General features: G+C 43.5%; 8 protein-coding genes across 8 annotated transcripts; 5 read left to right on the top strand and 3 right to left on the bottom strand.

Moving 5' to 3' along the window:
- Nucleotides 1-2,484, top strand: EAE97_001134 (uncharacterized protein). Its single transcript, XM_038871644.1, has 4 exons — nucleotides 1-166; nucleotides 292-596; nucleotides 653-1,893; nucleotides 1,946-2,484. Exons 1-4 carry the CDS (start codon nucleotides 102-104, stop codon nucleotides 2,096-2,098), a joined length of 1,764 nt encoding a protein of 587 aa, XP_038737545.1. The 5' UTR covers nucleotides 1-101; the 3' UTR covers nucleotides 2,099-2,484.
- A 92-nt stretch (nucleotides 2,485-2,576) lies between these two features.
- EAE97_001135 (uncharacterized protein) lies at nucleotides 2,577-5,260 on the bottom strand. The gene is made up of 2 exons (XM_038871645.1): nucleotides 4,662-5,260; nucleotides 2,577-4,610 (listed from the first exon to the last, which is right to left on the bottom strand). Exons 1-2 carry the CDS (start codon nucleotides 4,877-4,879, stop codon nucleotides 3,434-3,436), a joined length of 1,395 nt encoding a protein of 464 aa, XP_038737546.1. The 5' UTR covers nucleotides 4,880-5,260; the 3' UTR covers nucleotides 2,577-3,433.
- Nucleotides 5,261-8,233: 2,973 nt separating this feature from the next.
- On the top strand, nucleotides 8,234-9,385 carry EAE97_001136 (uncharacterized protein; the record flags this gene model as incomplete). The annotated part of the gene is made up of 6 exons (XM_038871646.1): nucleotides 8,234-8,271; nucleotides 8,344-8,369; nucleotides 8,705-8,850; nucleotides 8,900-9,037; nucleotides 9,101-9,131; nucleotides 9,222-9,385. 6 exons carry the CDS (start codon nucleotides 8,234-8,236, stop codon nucleotides 9,383-9,385), a joined length of 543 nt encoding a protein of 180 aa, XP_038737547.1.
- Nucleotides 9,386-11,297: 1,912 nt separating this feature from the next.
- Nucleotides 11,298-12,695, bottom strand: EAE97_001137 (uncharacterized protein; the record flags this gene model as incomplete). Its single annotated transcript, XM_038871647.1, has 1 exon — nucleotides 11,298-12,695. One exon carries the CDS (start codon nucleotides 12,693-12,695, stop codon nucleotides 11,298-11,300), a length of 1,398 nt encoding a protein of 465 aa, XP_038737548.1.
- A 2,786-nt stretch (nucleotides 12,696-15,481) lies between these two features.
- On the top strand, nucleotides 15,482-16,649 carry EAE97_001138 (uncharacterized protein; the record flags this gene model as incomplete). The annotated part of the gene is made up of 2 exons (XM_038871648.1): nucleotides 15,482-16,006; nucleotides 16,134-16,649. The coding sequence occupies 2 exons, from the start codon at nucleotides 15,482-15,484 to the stop codon at nucleotides 16,647-16,649; spliced, it is 1,041 nt and encodes a 346-aa protein (XP_038737549.1).
- An 805-nt stretch (nucleotides 16,650-17,454) lies between these two features.
- On the top strand, nucleotides 17,455-17,694 carry EAE97_001139 (uncharacterized protein; the record flags this gene model as incomplete). The annotated part of the gene is made up of 2 exons (XM_038871649.1): nucleotides 17,455-17,466; nucleotides 17,518-17,694. 2 exons carry the CDS (start codon nucleotides 17,455-17,457, stop codon nucleotides 17,692-17,694), a joined length of 189 nt encoding a protein of 62 aa, XP_038737550.1.
- Nucleotides 17,695-18,982: 1,288 nt separating this feature from the next.
- EAE97_001140 (uncharacterized protein) lies at nucleotides 18,983-20,627 on the top strand (the record flags this gene model as incomplete). Its single annotated transcript, XM_038871650.1, has 2 exons — nucleotides 18,983-19,448; nucleotides 19,525-20,627. 2 exons carry the CDS (start codon nucleotides 18,983-18,985, stop codon nucleotides 20,625-20,627), a joined length of 1,569 nt encoding a protein of 522 aa, XP_038737551.1.
- A 393-nt stretch (nucleotides 20,628-21,020) lies between these two features.
- On the bottom strand, nucleotides 21,021-22,142 carry EAE97_001141 (uncharacterized protein; the record flags this gene model as incomplete). Its single annotated transcript, XM_038871651.1, has 1 exon — nucleotides 21,021-22,142. The coding sequence occupies one exon, from the start codon at nucleotides 22,140-22,142 to the stop codon at nucleotides 21,021-21,023; it is 1,122 nt and encodes a 373-aa protein (XP_038737552.1).
- Nucleotides 22,143-22,326: the final 184 nt, after the last annotated feature.

Raw genomic sequence — 22,326 nt, forward strand, 5'->3', positions numbered from 1 at the left:
CAACCCAACTTTATAATTTGAGCATTCGAGTTTAAGTATTACTTTCGACCTTTAATTATCACCTTTTCTGATTTTCTACTTTCATAACTCTTTCACACATCATGGCGGACGCATTAAAAGCCGCTGGCAATAAAGCCATTGCAGAGAAGAATTTCGACGAGGCTGTGTAAGTTTTCCTTTTGTTTGTCCTTCTAAGGCTGTATAACTCCGAAGAGCTATCTCTGGTGTCGTTGCACTGGGGTTTTGTTATGGAGGAATATACGTGAAGAGAAGTTACTAATGACTTCACAGCGAGAAATTCACCGAGGCTATTGCTATCGAACCAGAAAACCACATCCTATACTCTAATAGATCGGCTGCATATGCTTCCAAACGAGACTTTGAAAACTCCTTGAAGGATGCTGAAAAGTGTACGAGTATTAAGCCTGACTGGGCCAAGGGCTGGGGTAGAGTTGGTACTGCTAAGCAAAGTTTGGGAGATCTTTTGGGAGCGCATGATGCTTACGAAGAGGCTTTGAAGCTTGATGCAAATTATGCAGTTGCTACCAAGGGTTTGGCACAAGTCAAGAAATCCATCGATGCAGAGGCTAAAGCAGGTGAGTTTTGGAAAGTCTAGAGCTGCATAAACGGTTGGCTAACAAAGCATTTATAGATGGTGTAAAGGGTGATCCAACAGAAGGACTCGGAAATATGTTCAGTGATCCTCAACTCATCACTAAATTAGCAGCAAACCCCAAGACCGCCAAATTCCTTTCAGACCCAACCTTCATGTCAAAACTTCAACAAATCAAGTCTAACCCAGGCAATACTCAAGAACTCTTCTCAGATCCACGTATGATTCAAGTCTTGGGTGTCCTGATGGGTGTCGACATGTCTTTCGCCGATTCGGGTGCTTTCGGTGGCGCTCCAGGTGCTGAGGGTGCTTCTGCGCCTAAGGAGGCCGAGGAGGATGTCGCAATGCCAGATGTACGCCCAAGCTCGCAAGAACCACAAGCCAAGAAGGCCAAGACCGAGCCAGAACCGGAGCCAGAGGATGAGGAGGCTGCCGAGAAGAAGAAGGCAAAGGCCGAAGCCGACGAGGAAAAGAGACTTGGTACTGAACAGTACAAGAAGAAGAACTTTGATGAGGCGATTGCACATTACAGCAAAGCTTGGGAAATCTACAAGGATATCACGTATCTTAATAACCTTGGTGCTGCATATTTCGAGAAGGGAGAGTATGAAGAGGCCATTAAGGCATGTGAGAAGGCTGTTGAAGAGGGACGAGAAATCTACGCCGATTTCAAGATGATCGCTAAATCATACGCCCGTATCGGAACCTCCTATGAGAAGATGGGAGATCTGCCAAAGGCCATTGAGAACTACAACAAGTCGCTCACCGAACACCGTACCCCTGACGTCGTCAACAAGCTCCGTGCAGCAGAGAAGAACAAGATTGATAGTGCCAGAAAGGCTTACATTGACCCAGCAAAGGCTGAAGAGGCTCGTGAACTCGGAAACCAAAAGTTCAAGGAGTCAGATTGGCCTGGAGCAGTCGAGGCTTACAGCGAGATGATCAAGCGTGCTCCAGAGGATCCAAGAGGTTACAGTAACCGTGCAGCTTCTTTCATCAAGCTTCTTGAATTCCCTTCTGCTTTGGAAGATTGCGACAAGGCAATCTCCAAGGATTCTAAGTTTGTCAGAGCTTACATCCGAAAAGCACAAGCATACTTTGGCATGAGAGATTACTCCAAATCTCTCGATGCTTGTAACGAAGCTAGCGAGGCTGATGTCACAAAGGCAAATGCTAGAGAAATTGAGCAGCAACAGCAGAAGGCTGTTAATGCCATGTACAGTGCCAGAGAGAATGAGACTGAGGAACAGACTAAGGAGAGGCTTTCAAGAGACCCTGAGGTAAGTTAAGAAGTAGATCATCTCGAGATTGTATTGCTAACAATCATCACAGATCCAAAGAATTATGGGTGATCCAGTCATGCAAAGCATTCTCCAACAAGCTCAAAATGACCCCGCCGCTCTTCAGGAACACATGAAGAACCCACAAATCAGATCCAAGATCCAACAACTCATCGCTGCCGGTGTCATTCGTGTAGGAAGATGATTGAATTGAAGATCTGCTGGTTTGATGGAATGGAAGGTAACTTGAAGAAGATGAGTTATAGGTCTAATAATTAATCGTTCCCGAGTCTCGTCTCTGGAAATGATGATTTGATATGATATGATATGATATAACACGATCCATGAGATGAAAATGAAGTACGGGGGAGGAGGAAAATACCATGAGAATGCATGCAAAGGGGGATGTATGTTAAAAGATATCGGGCGCGCGTGTCAGTTTCATTTTTATGGAATGCATAGCAGGGTACTTAGGTAGTCAAGCACTTAACTTAATATTCACAATTCACTCAATTTGGCTGTCTCTTGTGTATTTGAGAGCATCTCGGTCTACTTGTCTGACTTTTCGGTTAGATCCTAACCTGAACCACGCTTCGTTTCCTGCAACTCAAAGCAGCATTCATTGTAGATATGTTCAAGAACAACGATGCATAAGTGTCAATAGTACGACGATGTATAAGTGTGGATATTTCTCTCTTTGATATCAGCTATTGTATGTAATGGATCACCCCCACACTCCTATGTCCGCCAGCCCTGTATTTGTAACCGACTCCGATCCCAACATGCCCTCAAGTCCCGCCTCCCACCCACGCATGCATCCATATACATCCCATGCGATCAGATAAAAGTCAGATGATATCGGTCTATGTGTCCCGCCTGCCCCCCTCATTCATTCATTTATTCATCAGTCACCTCCTCGAACACCCCGGAATCGACCTCTTCAAATTTCCTTTGAAAACCGTTCCTGCCCATCCTGTCCTTCCCACCCATCCCACCGTCCCGTTCGTGTGGCCCCGAACCATGTATACCAGCCAGAAACCGGAATCAGAAGCCGAGGCCAATCGAAAATATGTCGATAAAGAAAAGTAAAAGTAAAATAAGATAAACATTCGCTAAAGGAGCACAATATCATAAGAGATTTGTGGCGGACTAGAAAATTCTGAAGACAAGCTCAAATACTGAGATGTATTGAGTGTCTTGGTATCTGAGTGTATGTACAATGCCTGGGATATGACGGATCGAAATTAGGTATTGAGACGACTGAAAAGGGGGTGGGTTGAGGCCGTCTGCTGGACTGGGGCATGGGCTTTTCGGATTGGTTGATTGATGGGAAAGGTCAGTGAATTGGAGGCGACTTGGAAATATTTGTTGAGACATGGTTGCAAAGGATTAGGTACAGCTTGGTAGATATGTACTCGTGATTAAAAGGTCACAGGTAATTCTCACTGTGATGATGCCAATAATATCACTGCATTATTCTCAACAATTCCCCAGGCACTTAATAGATGGCTCAACTTGTCCAGTTAAAGCTCAATTATCCTCAAGCAAAACGACGACCTGCTTCTAGCTGAGAAGGTGTTGGCTCGGCACTGGCTGATTGCGTCGAAGCATTTCCTGTGGCTCTGTTACTACCAGGCATACGAATTCCGGTGAAAGCCGCCGGTATTCTTGGCCTCCATCTGCTCGCTGCTGGGGCAGTGGTGGCCTCGGGTGCTCCTCCATCGGCTGCTACACTCGTCGGTCCAGCTTGAGCTTGAGCTTGTCGTGCTCGCCTAGTTTGTCGTTCATCGCGATTTCGGGTATCCACATTTGATCTAGCAGATGCTCCGAAAATTCCCGGCATACCTCGAATTCCAGTCCAAGCTGATTGTGGCTGTTGAGGCATGTTTGCCCTCGAGGCGTGCGCTCTACGTGAATGTCGCTCAGGCTCAGGCTCACCTTCAGGTCGGGGTTTTGGTGTAAAATAGTCCGCCTTGCAAAGTGGGCAGCAAGCCCGACGACTAGTCAACCATGGGTCCAAGCATGAGGCATGGAAAGCGTGACCACAAGTCAAACCACGAACGTCATCATCCTCTTCCAGAGAATCAATGCAGATAGCACATGAATCTCCTGGGTTGTTGAGGAGCTCGGGAGGTACGGCGGTATGAATATGATCATCCTCGTCATCATCCTCAACGTCTTCGACTGTTGCAATATTCTTATTATCGATTGTGCTGGCTCTCGTTGGAACTTCTTCCAAATGATGTAGTTCTTCCTTACGCTCCTCGGTCGTTACAGGTGTCTTCTCCGCAATTACCGCATCCATACTCTTTCTGTCGCCATATCCACCTCTAATAGTATGTGCTGGCGATGATGGTGCTGCTTCATCTCTGTTCGAAGTGGCTGTGGCTGGCCTGGTGTTGATAGAATGCTTTGTTCCAACAGGCGAAGATGGCTCTACACCCTCCACTTCTGCCACGCTTGCAGCTCGGCTTGGCGGCGCTGTAACACCCCCACTAGTTGGTAGTCCTTCGCTAGCTCGATTAGCTACCCAGGTTTTGTATTTCGTCAAAGGAAATCGTTCGTTCACTTCGTCCATGGTCATGAGCTTCTTTTCCCGGCGCCTTCGGTGTGGTCGGGGTGGCATATTATCGAGATTGATCGGGTTCTCGCCCATTTCTCGCGCAGCCCGATTCCTAGCATTGTATCGAAAACAGTATTTGACACCAACAATAATCCTTCGTGGAGGTTAGTGATAAGCAGTCATTCGAACCCCCTAAGATACTTACCATAAATTTGTAAATACGACACCAAATCCCAGCGCAACGAAGAACAACAGTGGCGAACTAGTTGGGCTACTGTTGTTATTGGATGTTGGTGTAGATGGAGTAGCAGATGCTGAGGTGGATGAGATCGGGGACGAAGTTGCTACTGTTGACGAAGGTGCGATTGTAGTCTGCCTCGCGACGATCTTGACGACCTCTACCATTCCATTAACTAGCGCCATCTTTTAGTTGAGCGATGTGTTGTTGTAATTGTGCAGCGCCGTTCAACCCTCTAACGTTCCCAGAGTTAGGTCGTATGGGTGGGTCAATACAATACAGGATGAGATTATTGATTGCCACAGTGGTCGTGAATGAATGAATCAAAGAAATCCTTTTACCGAGATCATTTGAAACTATTGATTAATGATCAATTCATATGAACCAATCTTTTCCGATTCTCGATCCCGTTCCCGTTCCCAATGATCAATAATATTGGAAAGAGTCAAGTATTAAAAGTTTGAAGTGAGAGGTGAATGAAAGTAAAGTAAAGTAGAGTAGAGTAAAGTGAAGCGATTCACACGAGTCCTTTCCTTGGTGCGACAATGTGCATTAATGGGGGATGGGGGAGATGGGGAGGGGGGGGGGGGGGGGGTGGATGAATAGAATGTATGGATGGATGAAATCGAGAGGCTGTTCTTTTGTGGATAAAGTAACAAAAACTGGGCGTAGAGGGCGAAGGCTGGAGAAAAAAAAAGATGGGGTCAGCAAGTTTAATATTTAATAATGGATGATAAATGGGATCTTGCAACAAAACAAGTAAGTTGAGGATTTAATTCTTATCAATTGAAACACACCTTTGAATTATTTAACTTTGACTTGGGGGGTGGATTGAGAGTTGAAAGTTGGAAGTTGGAGTCGGAGTTGGAGTTGAGTTGAGTTGAGTTGAGTTGAGTTGAGTGGAATTGGAATTGGCTTATTAATAATAACAAGAGAGATCAAAGTCTTTTGGATTTTGATTAAAAAAGATGGCGAAAGAGGAAGTCCAAGCAACCGACGATTATTTGTAAATCGATGGTCGGGAATTCCAATCGAGTCAGGATGTCAGAGTAATGACAATCTGATGAAAATCAATGGGGAAATGGTAGATGAATAAAATGATCAAAGAGTACTCGACTCGAGTGCTTGAGTCTTTGTTTGGACGTTTTTACTGAATTTGACTGGATGTGAATGGATTTGAACGGAAACAGATATTGATTAGGTGCGTGAATTAAATTCTCACCAACGATATTCATACCTACTCGTACATATATCATACATATTACATATTACATACTCACATACTCACATACTCAACTAGTCAAGGTACTTCCCGAATGCGTCCAGACAGGTTTTGGAATTCCTTTTTGCGGAGATCGAAAGAATGACCAGGTATATATGTACCGATGTAAGTACATATTCTAATATCGGATATCGTATCGTTTCGTATCGTTTCGTATAACTATCGTAAATACCGTTAGCAAGTCTCGAGTAAGTATAGTATGTATTTGATAATGAAGAAATCTCATAGAAGAGTGAAGTGTGAAGGATATTATTACCTAGGTAGATATATAATACATAAATAGATAGAAGAGAATTTAAAATAGATAACTTACCTGAGTAGGTAAAAAAAACTTTATAATACTTAAAATACAAGAACAGAAGATTAAAGGAGGTTGAACTTTTAAATATCAACAACTACTTAAGTATCGAGGATATTATTATATATCTACAAAGCTCAATACGGCAATGCTTATGATTATTATGATGGCGATAATATCTAAATATCTAAATATCTAAATATATACCCACCCAACTTTCCTTCCATTCTACGCATCCCTTTTCGCCTCTCCCATCCCACCAAGTATTTGAAATACATTTTCATTCTCTCACTTCCATACACAAATCAAAAGAACAGTCGGGTCCTACCTATACCTTACAAGTGTGGTAACGGTTTGTCAATATCGTATCCGTGAGAAATGATTGGACTTCAGGTAAAGCATCGACCGGCGTTGCAACTTGCAATGGGCAAAGACAAACCCCGAATGGTAAGCCACATGAAATCTAGAGATGGATCGGATACACAATCCGGAATTCTCCTCGTTACTCTAGATGCATCCATCCACATTGATGAGTTTGGGAATGGCGATTCTGGTGTGTGCATGTAAGATGACTGACTACCTACCACATCGTGGATATCGAGGTATCTTCTCACTTCCAAAAGATTTTCATAAAGTCTGAGGTATGGATAGACCGGAAGCGATCATGGATTTTCCAAAAACGTTTAAATCTGAGACAATTGGGCCTCCTTCTTTTAGACGCAAAAAATGGTAAGAGATGGGCTCATGGGATTACAATACATTCAGTATATGCATACAATATCTGTCTCATTACAATCTGAACCGATATCATTGGATAATATCCACCCGGGGAGTTCGGAGCGCGTTGAGTTTGATACTAAACCATCCCTCCTTGATTCATTATGCAAGACGATAGAAACCTAGAAGATCGGAGAGTGAGCTGACATCCCATGATACCTTTCAGTACATCATCAGTTTGAAGATATGTATGCACTCACTCGTGTTGATCTTTCCGATATCAAATCTCTTTCATTGTGAAGTGGACTGTTTTTTGGGATTATCAATGAATTTGTTCCCCTTCCCAAGCTCCAAGAAATGGAGATTGAACGCGGTTCTCGCCTCGTTTTCATGTATCTGGCTGGTGTATCGTATGGCCACTTTCATACATGCAGCCAACGATTGATCATGATCGATTGGCATATGTACATGTCAGAAATCCTACCTCATGAAAGTTAGTGGCCAAGCAATGTCACATAGAAATAGGAACAATAAACTTTTGGCCGAGAGTCTTGACTATTGAGTATTAGATCATGGGTAGGTAATGATTCTTGATGATTCGTGATAGCTCTCCTCTCCTCTCCTGTCCTGTCCTCTCCTCTCCTCCCTCTCCAGTCAAAAGATTCAAATCCGTGCCGTATCGTCCAGCAGTGGATTTATTCATCCATTCATTATGATCTATGATGAAAAATCAAGCTTTTCTGAGTTTCCCCTCGCAACACCCTGGTAACTTTTCCAATCAGTTCTGCACATATATGACGCTAAACTCTCCAAAACGACGATCAATCTTGTCTGCCGAGAGACCTTTTTTCTAAGGAATGACCCGTGTTTTTCAATACCACACAACGATTAACACCTGACAACGAAAAGATCTAACACTTGGGTGACCATCTAATCGACCTTACATCATCCAAATCATTCTCGAGAGTTTTGATTCGATAAGGAAATTCTTTATCTCATTAATCAAATTCATACAGCTTCTATTTGTCCACAACACTTCTAGATCGATTGTTAAACCTTGTCAAAGATTACCATTCCCCCTCCAAACGTACCGTATTGAATACGCTTTGGACTTTTTGATACAACCCGGGAACGATACATACGCTTGCAGTAGGACATTCGGAGTTAATCAAAAAGATTTCCTCTTTTGGACATATCTCAATACTCCAAACACCACAACCTCAACACCCACACCTTTAAAATATGCCACCAACTCAGTTACCCGCGTCGGGGAACCCTCTGTTCGTATAGCTAGCTGATGCAACCTTTAACGTCTGGAGAAGATCACCATGTACTGACAAACATGTGAATAGAGTCTTCTTTGATATCACAATCGGAGGTTAGTCATTTTCACGGCATGATCCATCCATCCATCCATCCAGAAACCATACCATTTTTCATGCATACTTTTAAACACGGAACCGGCGGAGTCTAAATGTTAGCATTCCAAAGTACCGGGTCGTTCCACATCAACTCGTGTGATCGCTGATCTCTTTGTCTTTTGCTTATTTTGTCCACGTGCTTCACTCCCCTTAATCTTTGGAAGGAGTGTTCCGGTACATCCAGCTAGTAGCTTGAGGAACCGGATTTTTTAAGTTCATCGAAGTTCATCACGTGCTATCTTCGAACATCTCCAATTCGGAAGATCGTGCATGAATCTCTAACATCAACCAGGTGAGCCACTCGGTCGTATCCAATTTGAGCTCTTCGCCGATGTAGTTCCCAAGACGGCCGAAAATTTCCGTCAATTCTGTACTGGGGAAACCAAAAATCATCTTGGTAGACCGCAAGGATACAAAGGCAGTAAATTTCATCGAATCGTATGACCCCTTCCCTCTTCCGCCGAGTCACTTCTAACATGTTGTATAGATCAAGGATTTCATGTGTCAGGGTGGTGATTTCTTGAATGGAGATGGTACGGGTTCTACTTGTATCTATGGATTGAGTAAATTCGATGATGAGAATTTTACGCATAAGCATACGGAACCGGGACTTTTGTCGATGGCGGTATGTTTTTATACAATTCTCCTAGTAGTCTTGAAGCTGTGTATGAAACTAATCTGGATATAGAATGCTGGTCCAAATACCAATGGTTCTCAATGTAAGTCATCTCATCTTTGTACATCCTATTTGCACATCTCCTCCCCTTCACTTTATCACCACCCAAATCACGCCACTAACACCTCTCTAGTCTTCATAACCACAGTCCCAACTCCCTTTCTCGATAATAAACATGTTGTCTTTGGCAAAGTAGTCGATGGAATGGACGTCGTCCGTAAAATGGAAAATACTCGCACGAATCCAAAAGATGCTCCGCAATTACCTGTCGTCATTTCTCTATGCGGAGAAATGTAAATATGGAAATGGAGATATGAATTTCGATCAGTTGCGATGCGACGGGAAACTCAGAGTATGAAAGAAAGATAGGGCTCTTCTTCTATGACAGAGCAAGCTAGGAAAGTTTTCCAAGAAAGACGATAGATGTCAACCCTGAACTTATTATATTATACCGGCACTGAGATATAATATAACATGGAAATATCGAAGAATAAGATAGAGAATCTCGTATTCTTTATTCATCAGTTCACATTTTCTCATCTGTCATACAAACAAATTATCCGTCCTAGTGATCATAATTTATATATGCATTCTTCCAATCTCCTCTTTCCCCCTTTTGTGTTTCAAAACTTGAATCCGTTATAACTCTCAACTAATTCAACTCATCTATCTATCCATCGTTCATTTATCACTCATTCGTTTACTCATCACTCTTTATATACAAAAATAAATCAGATCCCCTCTTCCCCCCATTTCTCCTCCTCTCTTCTGATATAATATCTGTCTCATTAACAATACATAAACATTATACATCTTATAAAACACCACATAACTCACCTCAACCACACTTCTACACTTCCATACTTCCACACTTCCACTTATGTTTATTCAATATCATTTCTATCCTCCTCCCCTCTTATTCTAGAGGATATCTAGAATTCTGGATTTGAATTTGGATTGTGTTTAGAGAGGGATATAGGAGTATTAGTGTATTGGCGTATAGGGATATTGGGATGTAGGGGTATAGCGATATGAGAAGATGAGAAGATGAGAAGATGAGAAGATGAGAAGATGAGAAGATGAGAAGATGAGAAGATGAGAAGATGAGAAGATGAGAAGATGAGAAGACCAGAAATACTAGAACTACCAGAACTACACCACCACAATCAAACAATATCCAGCATCAAAATTAGATCTCATAAAGTTTGAAATAAAAAATTGATATATGTAAATACCTATCTACTTACCTACCTACCTACCTGTCTAAATATAAACACTCAAGAAAAGAAATCCACAAGATTTATCAATACATATATAGTGCGTATATTATAACTCGAGAACTTGAATGGTTTACGCAAATTAGATCAATGTATTAATCTAGGTAAATATTCTAGATCGACTATATAACCTTAGTATCTATCTATCATTTCTCATCAGGGGGGGGGGGTTGGATTAATCACTACTCATCACATACATCACACATGACACACGTCCAAGATATAATTATTCAAAATTCAGAATTCATTATTCATAAGAGCTTTCATATTCATCTATAAGCATTCCATTCACAACCATTAATAACCAGCTATGAACGATGTAATATCTAGTCTCCTAAACACCTGGCCTCCTCAACACCTAAACACCCTCTCCCCTTCTCCATACGTAAGAAAAATGAAAAACAAAAACGAGCGTAGTAAAAAGCCATGCAAGTCCAATGGGGTATCATCCATATCCATATACTCTTCATAACCATTCCATGCACCAAACCAAACCGAACGCCTTGTTCACATGCTCCAAATCCACCACCGCAGGAAAAAAAGTCGTCGTTATCATCATCATCATCATCATCGTCGTCATAAAAAGCAAAGAGTAAAAGTAAAAGTGAAGTAAAATATAAAGTTAACAAAAGAAAAAACAATCTGTGTTGTATTGTATGAACCAGCCAGCCAGCCAGCCTCAAAGAATCATAAAGAATTCTAAAAGAAAAGAAGAAGAGAAAAATCGCCTAAAAACTCCGTAATAATGTAAAAAAAACAAAAACGAACTCCAGGGTATCCTATCTATCTATCAATTTTGGCTGTGCTGTGCTGTGCATGTAATTGAGTTGCCTCAAAGGAGAAAGGGGGGTATCTATCTAATCTATCTATCTATTTATCCACTCGTCTATTCCTCCACTCCGTCCGTTGACGCTTTCCATCCCTGTTCGAACTCAATTCACGTTACGGCCTCGGATCTGGAGAGAGCGCTTCATGAAAGGTTGAATGGCAGGGTAAGGGGCGTAGGAGCCGCTTGCGGAAGCCACGCCCGAAGGAGCTGAGGCATTTGCCGATGCGAATCCAGAAGGGGAAGCAGAAGCTACACTTGAAGGGACTGAAGTGCTTACTGATGCGAATCCAGAAGGAGAAACCGAGGGAGCCCCAACACCTGCTTGCGCACCGGTGGCGACACCTGTTGGATTTGCTACACCTGAGGTCTGAGTGACGTAAATAGTGACGGTGGTGAAGCCTTGATGTGTAGAGACTGGGGCAGCGGTTGCTACTTGCTGGGTGGTGGATGATTGTTGCTGAATGGTGGATGACTGTTGCTGAGAGCTGGAGGCTGCAGTGGTTGGTTGAACGTGAGCTGTTGTTCCAGCTGAAGCGAAGGCGGTTGGCTTAGCAAAGAGATTGGTAGTTGCGCGCATAGACCATGGTTTTTGAGCGGCGGTGGGATCGACGACAAAGGGGTTGACCATCTGACTCCATTGCGCAGCGCTGTTGAGATCTTGAGGTGCAACATAAGAGACTTCATCCTTGTTGGCAGTGCCAGTGATGGCGATGTCGGCACAAGAAGTGTAGATTTCGCTGACGGTTGTCTTGCCGGTCTTCTTATCCATGGTAGGCCAATCCCAAACCCAGTAAATGCTGTAGTCTTTGTTTGCTTGTGCTTCTGCTGGAATCTGGAAATCAGTCTGGCACCAGAGGTTTGCGCCCATTTGAGTTGTCGGTGCGAATTTATAAGCTTCTGCTCTTGCCATAGCAATAGTGACTTGGTTATTCGGTTCGTCAACAAAAAGGTTGCCATTAGTATTGCCTGCAAGAAAGCATGCCATGTCATCAAAGTACTGAGTGGCAAGAAGCTTTCCTCGCTTGTCTCCGCCAGTTCCATCTTTGTTCCATACTTTGTGAATTTCGTTGAATTTGTCGGTTGCTTTGCTGTCAGCTGTACCGTAAACGTACACAATACCGCTGCCGAAGCCCTTGCCTTGTTCTGGAGTGTCTGCTTGTGTAGGCTCAGTAACATGTCCATTCTCTTGGTATCTGACGGCAACAAAGTCTCCTGGAGCAGCGCTCAAAATTTGTTGAGACGAGTCTAGAGGCTTTGCTCCTGGTACTTGTTTTGGGTTACAGATCGTGGTAGAATCGGGAACAGTATTCAAGAGTTTCCAGAGATTGTCGTCGGGGTTGTATGCTCCAGTCCGGGGAGTGTAAGCACGGGGGTAGCCTTTTGGAGTTGTGAAGGTTCCATTTCGTGCAATGACTCGAAGCTCATCAGCCCATGTGTGAGCTGTGGTTATCTGGAACAGCAATACGAAAGCCGCAATGACGATTGAAATTGTAGACTTCATGTTGAAGTTTTTCTTAAGTTTCGAGCTGTGTGTGTTTGAATAATTGAATCGGTGTGTTTTTTCTTGCCTGCAAGGATGTGTATTTGATTTAAACTTATAGGTTCGAGTTCTGCTTCTTCTGATCGAGTTCTTTGTGAATGTTTATTCGATTCGGAGAGTTGTGAGATTGAAAGAAGTAATGGTTCGATTTATGAAGAAGAAGACATTGAAAGGTTATTGTGTCGAACTTTATAGATGATTCCCGGCCAGCGTGAACATTGTTTAGTATGACTGAACAATAGATATACTCGAGTAATAACAATAATTATAACTAAACAAAGACTATTGTATGAATCGAAGGTTCTTTATTGTGACAGAGAACAATGGGGTGACTCCTCAAGCGAACTCGAGTGAATGCACTCGAGGAAAGAGAACAAACAATGGAACAATGCAAAGCGAGATAGACGTCAAGAAGGAAAGTTGAAAAGTGAAGGTCCTTGGCAAATGCTTTCTCTTTGTACTCCCAGAGACAAAGAAAAACTCAAGGGAATGTATCACAACAGACCGGCTGGTATACTGGAAAGGAATGAACAATAACTGGGGAACACTGTATTAAAACTGTTTCTTGTAAACAAAGAAACGAGTAATGAATGAAAGAAAGAGAAATATCCAAAGCAAACCATTGGTTGGCAAGAAAGCTTAACAATTTTGACAGTACCTAACTAGTAGCAGATACCCCTCCAAATACTTTCCAAGTGTCTCCCAAGTGTGTCCCAAGTGGAGTATCGAGGTAAACTTTGTAAGAAGAGAACGGCTAATAAGGTCCTATCGTCGGTCCCAAGTATGAATATTCTGATATTGGAAACATTTTCCGATTATTAGCTTGAATAATTTAAGAGCCAGGACGTGTTTTTGCGGGGTTGTGCAAGAGGTAACTCGGGAGAGAACATTGCAAGAAACGAAATGTCGCAAAAATGCTTGGTTGATGGTCAAAGTGTTCTTTGGGACCTTGTCGTAAATTAACCATACCAACCATACCCAATCAAAATAGTCCCATAAGGTCAAGATGGGAATCTTAACGTTTGCTTTAATTGCCAATCAACCGATAAATCTCAATTCATCCGTGGCACATTTTTGGTCTGGATGTAGGAGGTTGAGCCATTTGAGTCGATTCAAGTGGCTTGAGAAGAGGCATAATCGGGAATACCTCGCCAGGAAGTGTAGAGAGTTCATCGGTTCATCGTTCGAATGGTATATATTGTGTTCGTTTTTCATGATCATATGAAATAAACGCCGGCCTCTTGTCGCACCAAATTATCATCACTCTAGACTCCAGTCCAAGGTACCTAGTAGATGGTAGTTTGATGCTAAGGCCGTAATAAATCCTCTGATGTTTTCGGAATTTATGCCGTGTGAACTTTGCAGGTCATCTCGTCTGAGGTTTGAGAGAGATGTGATGAGGTGTGTATAGGTTGAGATGGAATTACAAATGTTTATTAAACAAACATCTGAAGTTTGAACCAGTTCGGCCTAGATTTTTCTATGAGCGTGTAGTTTATACCGTGTTTCAAATATCTTTTGTGTAGGGTGATTCTGTAGAAGGATTCAAAGGCAATCTGTAACGAAGAATGATCGAGTATCGCGGCCCTTGTTTCAAATTTGAGAGAGAAACAAAATGTGATACGCTCCCGTGGTAGACTCGATCTAGATGTTCAGCAAAGAAGTTTGTCTGGAGGTTACTGCCAATGATTGAGTAGTTGTTCCTTTGAACCATCGCCACTTTTGAGTCATGTGTCGGAGAAGATACGCCTTTGGCTGTATGATTTCGTGTGAGGGAATATTTGAATGTTCTGAACATCTCCCCAGGTCAGTACCTAGATACCAGTACCTTGCACTAACGTCTGCTAATAAATGTTTTATTCCGTGAAAATTCGAAAAGTATCCAATTTAGTAAGAAATCCATCGCATATCGATAAATATCGGAGAACAACAGAGAAAATTTCTAGAGTTGCAATTAGATAGTACGAAGTAGGTATTTGGTTAGACTCCCTCGAGACTCCCACGTGACTCTCTAGTACAATTAATACTCCGAAAGAAAATGCATTTCACACCAAGATCGGATTATCTACGCACTGCACTGCACTGCTACCTTTATTACGCACAGACAGGTAGATCCGCACACTCCACTCTTTTGATATATCTAGCACGTGCCTCGAGGCTGCTTACGAAAGAACATATGATTAACTGACTCTACAACAAACAAACGACGAGTAACTTTAAATCGATTGCCTATAGTTAACTTACCTTTTATTATATTGTTTATGATATTATTATCTAGCTAGTGAAGATTCGAAACACGTTTGACGGGTACTTGAAACTGATTACGACACCTAGCTAGGCACATGCATTCCACGACGTATCTTTTCAACCTTATCTTCAAATCCAGCATCAAATCTGCTGCCTTCTTACTTCTACCTACTATCTCATATCTTTTGGGCCTCGCCAATGTGGATAGCTAGGTAGCCTTATCAAATAACAAATGGAAGGATTAGATGATGTCATAATCACAACTCGCAGGATGGGCTTTCGTAAAGTCGGCGAGTAAATCATCGTCTGATAAACTTATTACACATCTCACTGCTTTCCTTCGAAACAAACAGTCTTGAAGAACTGGTCTACAACAAGAATAACGGCTACCTATGATTTGATATGCGAGCTATCTCTAACCTGAACACATCAGTTTCTCCTTCCTCAACAGGAGTTATAGAAAACAACATCCTGTTATTCTCGTCGCTGGAAATCTTACAATGATGGCTGCAGGTGACTTGAGCTTAAGTTCAACAAGCTTTGTGAGCAGGAGGTTAAATACTTCTACCTTTGTTATCTCAGAGGATGATTCGTATGGAGAACAACCATATATCTACGTTAAATTGGGTTTCAATTACGTGATCATAACGGATACGGGATGCAATTCGCCTCGAGACAGGACAATCAAACTTACATCACTACGCAAATTCATCGAAGAATACCCCATTTTATCCTTCAATAATCAGAGTTTAAATCCGAATGGCGAGAAGCGATATATCATAATCTGCACTCATTGTCATTATGATCATATTCTTGGTCTCCCAGAGTTTCTGTCGACAAACCCTACCATTGTAGCCTCGGAGAATGGTAAATCTTTCATCCTCGAAGATTTGCCGACGAGCTCTCTTTGTCAATATATGAACGTATCGACACCGAATTACAAAGTGTCACATTGGGCTCGTCAGCTGGAGTACTTTTCGATGCACAACACCCATTTCCGCATTCAGTTCATTCAAATCCCAGGCGTAAGCTCGATCGACCATTTCATATCATCCTCTGCTATGTCCAGTTCTACTTGAATGTTTCATTTACCGCTCCCTCCTTCTTTCCGAAAGTCTTCCTTGATGTGCGATTACTAATTCTCTATGCTAGCATACACCCGACTCACTTGCCTGGTATGATATTGAAGAACAATATTTGTTTGTTGGGGATACTCTCTACACAAGACACAGATATCCCGTCATATTCGAGCTTCCAGATGAGGCAGATCAAAACCCTAGTCTGCCTTCTACTCAAGCCGCGATAATCTTTCCGGAAGAGGGAGGCAATTGGATTCAATACATGACATCACTTGACTTACTCTCATCTTTCGCAAAGCATCGAAATTCTGAACTCAGTAGGCTACATGAATCGAGCGAGACAGCGGCACCAAGAGTACGACTTGCTTGTGGCCACTTGACGTATGCGGTAGATGCGGAGGAGATGATTCTTGAGGTACAAGCTTTGTTCTGGAGGATAATTTCGGGAAAGGTTACAGTGAAAAGGACTAACGTGAAGAGAGGGGTCATACACGACTATTGGTTGGAGAATGATGAGTCTAAATACGGAGTCATGGCACCTCGTCATCTCGCCGAGGAGGCGAGGCTACACTTTCAACCCAAGCAATGAGCAGCAAAGTATCTGAAGTATTGATTTTCAGCCTCAATGTCTTGGTATTGCTGTGATTTCGATCTCAGCTATTACAAGGGAAGTTCTCTAGCTGCAGAATTTGCTACATCAATTCGCGATCCATGCAAGCCATCGAAGCCTTGGACAGGGGAACCTTGAAATGACATTCTTGACCGCTACAATGCATGCAATTCAAGGAACAACTGACGTCCAAAATGAACTGCATTTGACATTGACATGTCCGCACCACAGAAACACGTGCTTTATCCCCTTTGGTATCTCTGATGCGCAAATCATGAAACGCATCCGAGATAAACGTTGATTGAAACGTTGCATTGCCTTCTTATATCAAGTTCACCTTCCCGTTGGTCGTATGATATTAGGGGCATTGCATACATCTCATTCGTTTGAGCGTTTCCAAAAATCTCCTTCAATTTCATCTCACCCCCCCCCAAAATCGGCTATCTGCCCAATTCCACTAGATTTGAGCATCATAGACAATAAATACATCAGATGAGACATGCATTCCCATGCTAACAACCCGCATGCCTAGGATCGGAAAGGCGCAGTACCCCTCCACCAAAGCGAAAGGCTTGGAAGGCACGTGGGATACTCGTGCAATGGTCTGGTGGATGTGCTGTCACGGAAAGGTGCAGATTCCAAGGGTACGAAAACCGCTCGGATAAGTGCAGAAGAACTGAGGTTGTGAGAGACGGGATGGTTATGAGATGAAGATCGGAGAATTGTATCTCTAATAGCGATGCTGTGAAATTATATTTGGTGCTTCGTGCGCTAAAATGAGAGAATGTCTGAATGTGTAGGTAAGGTGAGGGGGGAACAGGAGCATAAAATTAGCTGAAACATACAGGTTCCGACCAATCAGTTGTACCTTGGCGCCACTTCCCTAGCTGTCAGAAGAAAGAAGAAAGTTTACATCAGACCGTTGCACAAGAAAAACAAACGCCGAACTTCTAACTCATTTGGTACATCCGGACAGTTCCGATCGGTTATGCTTTCCGCTCGCACACTAGAAGGTGTCAACTAATCTATCATTTGAAGCGATTGGTTGGTACATGTGAATAGGATTTATTTGGGGAAAGACAAGCATTTCAGTGAGCATCTGGTCTGGTCACAAGCATTTATGAAGCTTTCGGTACTTCCTCCATATGGCTTATGCCATTAATCTTTCCGTATCCCGTTTTCTTCTCATTATTTCTCATCCCCTCTAAGCATCAGCTCATTTCATCCACACCTCTGCACATTAACAGTCATCATAGTGAGACAAACCCAAGCCTAGCCTGCACCCCTCGGTGGCTTTCACAAAGCTTATTGACTTACCAATAAACGTTACACAAACCATCAAATCATATTCTAACTACATCGGCCCAGAAACCCATTTCAATATTCTCCCCTAGGAAAATGCCACCGACAAAGCTGTCGTATAACCCGATATGCACACTGCAATGCAGAATCCATGGAGTGTTTTCTACTATTGTTCTCACCGTGGTACTGCATACACTTTGCAGTAATCAGTAACTTTATCATTTTGAGCTGCTGTTTTATGCGTAAGTGACTTGGGATCGCGTCCCTGGAGTACCTTGTATAAAGTTTATTTCCAATTGTTTGTATTAAAGGCCTGGTAGTTGGATTGCTCTTTTCTTCTACGTATACTATTCTGGAAATAACTTCGCTACGTTTTTATTCCGCTACTTAAGGATTCTCTTTTCCGCAATATCATTTCGGCATCGCCTACTTTCCCGCAGGAGGTCAATTTGTTTGCTACAGAAAATCTGTCATCCTACAATATCTAGCAATCACTCACATTGAATTCCTATCTGAAACTTCCTGGCAGGAAATCAGCGGCATCAAGTATCCGTTGGTCGGTCTCGGTGGTACCTTCATGCTCCACATTGTCCTCTCCATTTGAATATAAAGAGCTGGTAAACTTGAGATTCTGTGAATCATACAATCCTGTCCCAACATCCCAGATGATGATCGATGAAAGGAGAGAGATACTGTGATTTTTTCATCTACTGGCTCTCGGACGTTTGAATTGAATAAATCACAGAGGAGTTCCAAGGTTGACTGAAAGTTGAATGGTAATTCACTTACACTGAATCACCTGTACGGAAATCAAGCCCCATAAAGACCCAATATCTAAGATTAGCCTCTATTAGCATAGCACAGCCTATGAGATTGATACCTGGAAGTTTTGGGGGCTGTCAAAGTCTTTCCACGTGTCCAGACAGAGATAAAAGGAGCAAGACTTCCTTCAACCTTCTCCCCATATCCCCCAACCAAACAGAATAACAAATAACAACACTCTCTCAAACATGCCCTTCACAAGAGAAAGGGTCTACGACCCCGAAATCGCCCAAACCTACACTACAACCTCCTCAGACCAAGACCATCCCCTCAACTCCAAAGAAATCGCCATTCACAGTTCATCTCTCCAAGAAGGGAGTACCTGGTATGCCAAAGCTCATCGCTATACTAGTCGTTTCGGCGTCGAGTCCCGCGGTATTGAACGCGTTCCAAGCGATGAGCGCAGTACTGCTGGTATGAGCCAGATAGGCACATTATGGCTATCGGCCAACTTGGTTGTGTCGTCTTTTGCACTTGGGGCATTGAGCTATCCGGTTTTTCATCTTGGATTTGTGGATACGGTGCTGATTATTCTGTTTGTGAACTTGCTGGGGGTGGTACCAGTTGCGTTTTTCTCAATGTTTGGACCGAGGTTTGGGTTGAGACAGATGGTTTTGAGTAGGTTTTATTTTGGATGGTATGGGGTTAAGATTAGTGAGTTTGCCTCCCTTTTCTCTAAATGCATAGCATCATCGAGTTCTGATCGAAAAATCATGCTAATTTTCTCTAGTTGCAATCTTCAACTGTCTTGCATGTATTGGCTGGTCTGCCGTAAATGTTATAGTCGGGGCGCAACTTTTCAACGCTGTGAACCCACGCATGCCAGGTTGGGCAGGCATAATAGTCATCGCAGCAGCTACCTTCATTGTAACCCTCTTTGGCTACAAAATCGTCCACACTTATGAACGCTACTCCTGGATCCCCTGTCTCATAATCTTCCTCATTGTGCTTGGAGAATTTGCCCATAGTGGTAACTTCATCAACACTCCCATGAGCGTGGGTAAATCCGAAACAGGAGCCTGTCTTTCCTTCGCAGCGAGTATCTTTGGATTTGCCACGGGCTGGACAAGCTACGCCGCAGATTACACCGTATATCAACCTGTCAACCGCAGTCGGAAATCTATCTTCCTCTGGACATTCGCCGGCTTGATATTTCCCCTCCTATTCACCGAAATCTTGGGCGCAGCTGTCGCTACAGCTATGGCTGGCAACGGAGGAGACAACGTCTTCATGAGCAAGTACACCAATTCAGGTATCGGAGGACTTCTCTCTTCAGTTCTCATCCCCCCACTTGGCAAGTTCGGACAATTTTGTATCGTCATCCTCGCTCTCTCCATCATCGCCAACAACTGTCCGAACATCTATTCCGTGTCTCTCTCCCTGCAAGTGCTTTCCTCAGCCACCGCACGCGTACCACGTTTCGTGTGGACCTTCATCGGAACACTCATCTATTGCGCAATTGCCATTCCGGGGTACGGAAATTTCGAAGCGGTGCTGGAGAATTTCATGCTCGTGATCGCTTACTGGCTAGCGATATATGAGGGAATCGCACTCTCGGAACATGTTTTCTTTAAAAAGGGATTCCAGGGATATAGACCCGAGAATTACATGGATGCGAGTCGGTTGCCGCCGGGCATAGCTGCCATGGTGGCCTTTCTTTTGGGGGTTATGGGCGCGGTGTTGGGTATGGCGCAGGTGTGGTTCACGGGGCCGATTGGGAAACTTTGTGGTGCGGAGTATGGAGGAGATGTCGGATTTGAGCTGGCTTTTGCGTTTTCGGCATTATCGTATTGTGGGTTGAGGTGGTTGGAGATTAGGAGGTTTGGTAGGTAGATGAAGTCGTGCGTCTAGGGTTGGATGTATGATATATGGCATGACATGACTTGACACGACATGATGCGATTTGAGATATGGTGGTGGGTTCTTTGTTTATGAAAACTATCATGGCGACGGGTTCATTCTATAGAAATATCAGGACAGAGGTTGGTGGGTGGCAAGATTTATGAAAGTATGTATTCATGCGTAGAAAAGGAAAGCAAAGCAAGCAATAGAAACCGAGTATTTAATATCGATGCGACCGACCTCTATTGGTCCAAACAGCCAAACTTGGGTATCTATCTTTGTGTGCGTAAAGATTATGTGAGCAGCTTCTATCATGCACTGCATTCTCTTGAATCCTAGATCATCGCCCCGGTTTCATGGCCTTCTTGGCTCAACCACGCCGCATCACAGATAGCTACCCTTCTGAAATCGACTGCCAAAATCCGCCGCTTTATTCAGCAATTCCTTCTTCTTTGCATGTCCCAATCGTCCCCCCAATGCCATATCCTTTTCTCTATCAAAGCCCCTCTTACTTGGGTCATCCTCTTCCTCCTTCTTTCCCTTTCCTCCTACTACGCTCCCTTCCGCATGCGCTTCATATAGAGATTTCCCCCTATTCTTAGCATTATACTCCCTAACCCTCCTATCAGTCTCCTCCGCTGCTCTACTCTCAGCTAATGTACGCGCAGATCCATTACTAGTAGAAGCAGCGGATTCTTGACGGCCCAAAACCGCATCCTCAAGTCGTTGACGCTTTTCTTCAGGAGTTTCAGTCCAGATAGCAGATACGCCGGTCTTCTCAGCCGGTGCTTTGGAGCCCTTGCCTCCTGCAAACTTGCGCGCTTTCAGTTTGGTAGGATCGATCTTGGTGGTCCAGTCGGAGGAAGTGGGCGGGGCAAGCATCCAGTCTGGACGTTGGGGTTTTGCGGGCTCATTTGATTTAGCGGCCGCGGCCTGGGCTTCACGCGCCTGCTGAGATGCGAGAGCAATGGCGGCCGCACTTCCTGCTGTAGGAGGGAGGGAAGGGCCGTAGTCTGAGTCGCTGTCTGAATCTGAATTCGCTGGATATGAAGGTCGTTCTGAGAGGGAAGCAGGTGGAGGAGCGGGCCCTAAAACGCGTTTTGGTGGCGGGGATGGCTTTCGCTGACTGAGAATCGAAGGGCCATATGAGTCGTCATCGTCTGAGCTTGCAATTTCGAGTTCATCTGGGTTTTTCGAAGGTAGGGAAGGACCTGTGATGCGTGGAGAAGTAGGTTTCGGTGGTGCAGAGGGTCCTATAACTCTTCGTGGTGGAGATTGAGGTTTCTTGGGCTTGGAGGTCTGAATAGTTGGGCCATATTCATCATCATCGCTACCATCTATATTGACTTCATCTGGATTTGTCGAAGGTGGCAGAGAGGGACCAAGAACTTGTGGTGGAGCTGCTGCTTGTATTTTGCGCGGTGGTGAATTAGGTAGTTCGGAATCGTCAATTGAGCGCTTTCGTTTTTGAAGATGGGGAGGTAGTTCGGGGCCTACAGAAGGCATGATTGTATTCAGTAAATCACGTTTTTGAGTTATGAAATGTCGAGTATGATCACAAGTGTATGTTGTGGAAAGAGGATGTGAGGATGGTTAACTTCAATATTTATGTAACCACGATCCAATTGGATAGTTATTTCCGAGCCGTGCCACACGATCTGAGAAGGTTGCGTGCCTGAGCGATTATCTT

This window comes from Botrytis byssoidea (assembly GCF_014898295.1).
Source record: "Botrytis byssoidea strain MUCL 94 chromosome Unknown BBYS_002, whole genome shotgun sequence".
Classification (NCBI taxonomy): domain Eukaryota; kingdom Fungi; phylum Ascomycota; class Leotiomycetes; order Helotiales; family Sclerotiniaceae; genus Botrytis; species Botrytis byssoidea.

What these genes read in the sequence shown, in the direction of transcription:
- EAE97_001134 (XM_038871644.1), top strand. Translation starts at nt 102, where the DNA reads ATGGCGGACGCATTAAAAGCCGCTGGCAATAAAGCCATTGCAGAGAAG. An exon ending in AAGAATTTCGACGAGGCTGT is followed by an intron (nt 167 to 291) that starts GTAAGTTTTCCT and finishes ATGACTTCACAG; the next exon opens with CGAGAAATTCACCGAGGCTA. An exon ending in CGATGCAGAGGCTAAAGCAG is followed by an intron (nt 597 to 652) that starts GTGAGTTTTGGA and finishes AAGCATTTATAG; the next exon opens with ATGGTGTAAAGGGTGATCCA.
- EAE97_001135 (XM_038871645.1), bottom strand. Translation starts at nt 4,879, where the DNA reads ATGGCGCTAGTTAATGGAATGGTAGAGGTCGTCAAGATCGTCGCGAGG. An exon ending in GTCGTATTTACAAATTTATG is followed by an intron (nt 4,611 to 4,661) that starts GTAAGTATCTTA and finishes ACCTCCACGAAG; the next exon opens with GATTATTGTTGGTGTCAAAT.